The 7,467-nt window shown below is 35.7% G+C and overlaps 1 protein-coding gene across 1 annotated transcript in view; it reads right to left on the reverse strand.

Moving 5' to 3' along the window:
* The window catches only part of LOC104491896 (voltage-dependent L-type calcium channel subunit beta-2), a gene marked incomplete at both ends in the record, with an annotated part of 14,595 nt that overhangs the window by 1,432 nt on the left and 5,696 nt on the right, over window positions 1-7,467 (reverse strand). Inside the window, 2 exons of the mRNA XM_010134380.1 lie at window positions 2,526-2,659; window positions 6,483-6,559. Coding sequence (XP_010132682.1) covers window positions 2,526-2,659; window positions 6,483-6,559 — 211 coding nt within the window. The remainder of the gene's footprint in view (window positions 1-2,525; window positions 2,660-6,482; window positions 6,560-7,467) is intronic.

Genomic DNA, 7,467 nt, shown 5'->3' on the forward strand with positions numbered 1-7,467 from the left:
TTAATCGGCGGGGCTCCCCCCCCCCCCCCCCCCCCAATAGCTATTCAACATGAATCACAAAGAATTAGTCTTATTGGAAAGATTTTTTCATTTGTAAGGGAGGGTTTGACTTATTTTTGTCTTGGGGAAAAGATGATTGAAATCCAAACCCAGGAACATGTGGGTGATATGAAAAAAAGGTATGCCGGATCTATTTTTTAAATGCTTACGTAGTACAAATACATCAGTCAGGGTCACAGAATGTAGTCATTGTTCATTGTTTCAGTACTCAATGTATCCCAAGGTGTTTCACATTAACATTAAAATAAATACATACATTCCAAAACACGAATACACAAAGACAGACATTAACACAGTGACAGCACAAAAATGCTACACAAGCAGCAATCTAAAGCAATCTAAAATACAGAAAACATTTTTGTGAATATTTTTCAACATAATTTATCTTTTTTGTTACCTGTAGCTTTACCAGATAATTAGTAACATAGGAATGTATACCAGCGCCCAAGGCATCATAAGCATATGAAGTGAACTTGTTTTACACAGTGCAGAATGACTCAACACATTTCAAAGCAAAACCCTGCCATTATAATGTGCCAGAATCAAAATGCAGCCCTCTACTGTATTTGCTAATACTACTAATAATCTGGCAAGTGTAGTAGAGACAGATCCCAAGAAAAATTCATCACATGTGTAAGTGCTTATAGCATGAGTGTCCCTGATGCAACAGATCTGTGTCTGACTCAACCAAAGGTATTCATGCTAGAATTCAGCTATCTGAAAATTAGGGAAAGCACAGAAATCACCTTATTTGATAGCATATGGGTTATTTTAAAAATCGGTTCTGTTGAAACAGCCTTTTTTCTTTCTCTGATCTTTACAGCTTGAAATAACAAAGCTATCAGCAGAATACTGAGTAAAAGTTTTCACTTACAGATTCAAGTTCAGATACGAACTTGGAATAAAAACTAGCATAGTTTTGACCATATGGCTTTTGCTCAGTGGTTTGACTATGTAGATTAATTTCAGATGTCCATCCAGTCTTTACTGTAAATGTCAGTATTACAAAACTCACTATAACCAGCAATGATTCTGGTATGGAAGAAAAGAGGCACCTAGCCACCATCTAGGTCTAAGGTGGCTCATCTAGAAGCTGCATCTTTGAAAGATGCTTAATGCAGACCGCATCTAATACATGTCAACATGTATTATTCTTCCTTAGCATTTATATTTCATTATAAACATAAGGAAGAAAATACTCAGAAGCAAAAAAAACTGCTGTTGATTTCCATAGTGGGCTGTGAATGACACAGTATTAACAGACCCTATCAAAGCAAACATTGGTGACTTTGGAAATGAGAAATATCCAACATTATCTAAAAGAGTTCAAGAAGAAAAGAGAGAAAACAAGTTTTATTAACTAAACATGAGGGCATCCACAGCATGGGTAACACAGTGTCACTTGACACTGTTTATGAGCACTCTAACAGTCAGTTGCTACCTGTAGATTTGAGTGACAGTTAAAAAGAAATGAGTAAGAGCTATGAAGACTAAAGATTTAAAACAAACAAACAAACAAAATAGAGATGTGGTATTTCACTGCATACTTTGGCTGCTACCTAATGTCTTGATAACATTCCATCAAAGATCTTAGAAACGTATTGCAGATTACTGTAACAGGATGCCAATCACATAATTCTGCAATTATCTGTGTTATCTATGGAGAGCCATTGTCTCTCCTGGGAATGACCAGTACCATTTCCAATCGCTGAGATACTAAAAAAGTCTGACTGATGGATGGCAAGAACGTTTGGCTGATAATTTATACATGACAACAGGAAAACCTCAGAGTAAACCCTCAAAACAAGTCTGCAGTTTTCCACTGGTCTTGTTCACCTGCAGATTTTACATCTAGTGAATTAGAAGTTTACATACTGACTAGATTAAAAATACAATGGTTTTGACTATTTGTTTTCTAAGTACAATCTGTATATCTGATTAGATTCCAATGATTTCAACAGAGTTATAAGGAAAAACAAAAGGCTTGAGAAAGATAAGAAAGCTGGAGATAGAAAGAATGAGCATGCACTAGAGAGGTGCATTATATGGATTTATTAGAAAGAAATTTCCCAGACTTTTGGATGCTTTCTGAGTATGTCCTATTATACCATCAAAAGGGATAAATACTGCAGCAGAGTTTCGTAGATTCACTTAGCTTCAGACTGACTGTTTTCTCGTACTGAATCCACTAACAGTGTGTTTCTACCTTAATTCTAGAATAGCTGCATTGTTAACCTGGGGTAATAATGCTAATGATGCCAGTGGCAGGATAAACACAGGTAATGTTGATATAAACTTACCGATTTCTGCTTCTGCTTAGCTACAGCAGCATGGAAAAGAAACAAAGAACAACAAAGCATGCATGTTATTGGTTTGTCAAAGGACGCAGACAGTTAACAGGACTAGAAATGTGACGCAGTGCAGGTGAGCAGGTGGACAGATGGGAGCTTGGAAATCGGTGTTACCTTCTTAAAGAAGGGCATTCTTTTCTCTTTGGAGAGGGGTGATGTTACACTGTTTGCACTGGGTTTGGGGGAGCGATGGTTTGCTGGAATATCATTTTCTTCTGCATCTAAGCCAGTGGCATCTATGTCTATAGCTATATACAGACAAACAATTCAGAATTATCAGATGACAGGGAAAGTAAAGGTAGGTTAAAAAGGAAATAATAGGTAAAGAAAAATAAAACTGTCCAAATAAATAAATAAACAAAATCAACCATGAGTATAAAACACAATAAAACAAAGGGAAAAATTGAAAGGTGCAGTACATTAGGATTAGAAGACAGAAAGCAATCTGCAACAGCTACTATAACATTTTCCTCTGATCCCCTTTTACACAGCTACATGAAACATACACCGAATTACTCTTTCAAAACAGAGCAATGGTCAAGTTTGCTCTTGTTACACCAGTGTAAATTCAAACTGGTTCTCTGGAATAGATGAGACTTTCACCAATGTAAACAAAAGAACTTGACCAACAACATTTGAATTATTTTTTAGCAATGAACACTGACTCAAAATGGGCATCGTGAACTAAAATTTGAAATGTCACTAGCATGTCTACAGGAAATTAAGGAACAAGAAAAATCACTTCTGAAGACAAAAATCAGCCTGACACTGGCACAGTAATATCTACATTTATCTCAGGGTAGACTACAATGGGCATTTTTAACCATTTTAACTAAAAAATGCACAGTAGTCCCAAGATACATTTATTAGAAAAAAAATAAAACCAGACACACTAATAGTGAAAACTAAAAAGAATGGGTAACAGAGAAAAGAAATTGATCCCAGCTTGTCTCAGAGACCTGGATCCTGTTTGTAAAGAGTGAGGGTTTAGGCAAGGGAAAAATGGAAATGAATATAATAAACCACTGCTGTTCAACCTCTACCCCAAAAGAATATACAGCATACACCACTTACATCATAAACATAAAATATTTACCCTCTTTAGCAAGTAAGTAACAACAGTTTAAGCAAAAATAATCATGGACTCAGAAATATATTTTAAAAATGCAAAGCCATGACATCCTGAACACTGAGTCCAGCAGATACCCACTAGCTACATCTGAAACAAAACAAAACCAAAGAAGAAAAGATTTCCTGTTTACAGTGTTCAATCCCAATCTTTGGTAATGTATTACATTTGTTTTCAGAAAGCAAGTATATTTGCAAAAGCCATCCAGAAACATGCTGTACAACACCACCGTGTGCAAACATCTTACCCACCTGTTGACATGCTCTGGTAACACACGCTTATCTTGCTGTGCCATTATGTCGAACTGAATCTAACTCTAAAGAGATCTGTAAGCCAGGCCCGTAATTTATCATTGCAAACGATTATGAAACCACCTTAGCAAGCCGCTTTCGGCTGCTTGATGAGTGGGACCTCAACTAACATGGAGGCATGTGCTATTAGAGTATCAACACACACGCGTTGTGCAGCTATTGGTTTAAGAGACACTCGGGACAGTGATCTCTTCTGTTTGAGTGAAGTATATTTTCCTGTTTGAACTATCCACAGATCCAGTGCCATGATGCCTGACAATCCCTGAGTTACAGAACTGTGCCTTTAAGCCTGCCCTAGACAGGAAAGCCTGTGAGTAGATCCACACTCAGTTTCTACACTCCTCATTCTAAAAACAGCCACAGAAACCACGTAATATTTTCTTCTAGCAACACTGCTTCTTCATCCTCTGCATAAGTATAAAAAGAACACAATATTTTTTCTTGAATACAGGCCAGCACAGATGCTATAAATCACTCTTAATTAGGCATATTAAAACTCTTCTGGTTCTATGTTCAACTAAAATTATCAGTAAGAAAAATCAGAGTTGTTAAGTTTTCCCTGTAAAAAAGAAATGCAGCAGTTGATCAGCTACGTACCAGTATTTCCTTTTTCATTCTCACTCTTCACATCATTTAATATCTTCTGTGATAGTTCTTCTACTTTTAATTATCTTTAGTTCACCGTTTTTCTTTTTTAAAGTAATTTTCACCATTATCCTCATCTTGTTTGGTGGCCCATGAGGACTGTATGGATTGATTACTACATCAATATAATATTGATTATTTAAATGGCTATGAGCCTCCTTTTAATTTAATTTTCACCGATTCTTCATCTTGGTTTTTTTGTTTGTTTGTTTTGTTTTCATGATGCTAATTTACATTGAAAAAAAAATCCCTGACTCAATCAAAAGAAGGAAGTTAACTTAGTTAAAAATCTCTTCAACTCATTGAAATTTATGTATTTTACATTTATTATATTTTTAAAAAGAGAAGACCTGGGCATAATAATTGAATTATATGTCAAAGCTACTTGAGTTCTTGTGTTACTCACAAATTATTCCTCTTTCACCCTTCCTGGGATGTCTTAAGATAAGAAAAAAGAATATTGCAGACCCAAACTCTTAAGATCACATAATAAGACATTCTATTCTCAAAACCTTCAGTGTAACTCAAAATTTACCAGATTTCCTTCCTCCGCCAGAAAACCATGTTTTTGAAAACTATTGTCGGAAGAAATGATCCCATGCAGTGAAAATTACACGATGGGCTGTGATCAGTCAGGTGGTAACCTATGTATGCTACCTGTTCTCTTACCTCTAAATTCAGTGCAACATTCTAGAAACATCATATTTACTGATCTCCAAAATCTTTAGGATACAAAAGAATATTATAGCATTTCAGATGCTCTAACTAGAAAATTACAACAGGGCTCCATGCACACTTTCACTGCAAAAATGGAGTCGTTGAAAAAATGGGCCTTAACAGTAAATATGATAGTTTAAAGCCATTGTAAATGAAAGATTAAGGTGTATTCTACAGACTTAACTAAAAACATATTCAAGGAAAGAAAAAGAGAGGTAGGGAACTTAAGTGGAATTTTGATAAACAAACTGCAGTTGAAATAAAGTTGGTTGTTACAAACAAATTTGTGGTTTCACAAGACAGCCAGACATATTTTTGATAAATTAATCAAATGAAGCTACTTTCGTAACTTTATTGAATTTCCCTATCTCTCTGTTAACATCCATGTAAATATTTTAAAATATTCTGAATCATTTTAAGATGTTTGCTCTGTAGAATAGGTTTCATATAAAACAGTATGACTGGAAAATACATGTCTTTGCCTCAGTAGATGAGGGGTCACTAGCAACATTCATCAATATTTCTTTATTTTGGGTATTCAAAATGTACATTTTCTCTCTCAGGAGAAGATAAAACATCCAGGAATACAGCAGCTGAATTTAGCAGCTTTTTTTTTTCTTACAACGTTCTGCTACGCTTTTTTCAAGGACCTAATGCCGGTTTCCTCCACCAACTCACCACGTATTAGCTTCTTACTTCTTGAATCCAACGTAACTAAAGTTAAATCTGTCTGCTGATGCTCTAGATACAAAACAGTATTTGTGAAAAATGTCACAAAAGACAAAAAAAATCCTATGCTAGAATTACATGAAGCACATCCCTCATTATAACAGCTATGAAACTAGAAGTTCCTGTTACTACAAAATAATGCCATTCTTGATGCTACTAAAGAAACCTCTTCAGAATTTTTATTCTTATTGCTGCTTTTTCTCCTGTATCAGAAGGTATTTCTTGTTGAGCGAGAGTGCTCAGACCAGACCAAAGTTTTAACTATCCTACTGCAACACAGCCTTATCATTTTATTAGGCTTTTGGTATAAGACACCATGATAAAAGTGAAGAGGGAATTTTGTGGAATGTTAACAGCCCTATCATTCCCTGAGCTTGCTGGCATTGACACCATTACTTCAAACCTACCCAACAAGCCTTGCAATCACTCAAGCTTATACTTGTGAAGTATAGAGAATAATAAGAATAGGACTAAATGTACGTAAGTTTCAACAGATTAGGAGCACGAGTCTGTAAACCGAAGGGTTCACGACCTACTCACCAGATGACGGAGGTGTTGATTTTCTGGAACTAGGAACGATGTCACCCAAACTGGATGAAGAGTTTCCTCCTGATTTACTGGAGTAAAGCAAGAAATTAGTTTGATGTTTCATAGCTTTCTCGGTATTTATTTCAGTTGATTTATTACCTGCCTTCTCAATGAGCTGCTAGCCAAGAGACAGTATTTCTGTCAGTGGTATAAAATATACATCTTACACAAAACGTGTGTGAATTCTGAGGATTCAGGAACTGCAAACATCAATCCTGCTCCTTATTCTGCTGTGCAACTTCATTCTGTTTCATATGCTCTCACTACCTCATAATGCAAACCAATTATTAATATGGCTACTGATACATAATTATTAATATTACTAAGACTAATTCTTAAGCCATTGGGCATATCTGTTTCCTTTAACAGAAGAGTTGTTGATAGCTCCCTAATGAAAGTGTTAGTGTGTTGGCTTAACATTTTTTCAATTTAATTAAAGCACAAATTCTTTTGCTGTCTCAATACAAGGCAGCACTTAGGAAAAAAAAGTCTCTCAAACGGAGATAAAGCAGTTTAGGGTTTTGTTAAGTTCTGCTTTGTGAAAACCTATTCAAGTTTTGAAAGTGAAACAATATTTTTTGACATTTTATTTCAGTTAACATAATGAGAAAAGCACTAAAAATAACATAAGAAAAAGCTATGTCAGTCATCAAATAATTCAAGCATTAGTACTTGTTTCCACTTTCTCCATCTTAAAATATTAATAATCACTAACTAAATGCATTTGTGATATAGGACAGTGCTATCTCCAGTGAGAAGTTCTGGAGAATGGAAGCCTTTACAATTTTGAATCACTGCATCAAGAAGTGTCATGAGAGGACTAAGGAACCTGATGTCCCCCTGCTGAGCACACCACACTGTTAGGAAAGGCATTTTCCAGCTGGTGAATGTGGCTGAGCACTGCAGCATTCAGGTCTCCTCCTGCTGCCCTTCCTGC

The sequence above is a fragment of the Buceros rhinoceros genome, unplaced genomic scaffold (genome assembly GCF_000710305.1).
Source record: "Buceros rhinoceros silvestris isolate BGI_N320 unplaced genomic scaffold, ASM71030v1 scaffold35554, whole genome shotgun sequence".
In the NCBI taxonomy this organism is placed as follows: Eukaryota; Metazoa; Chordata; class Aves; order Bucerotiformes; family Bucerotidae; genus Buceros; species Buceros rhinoceros.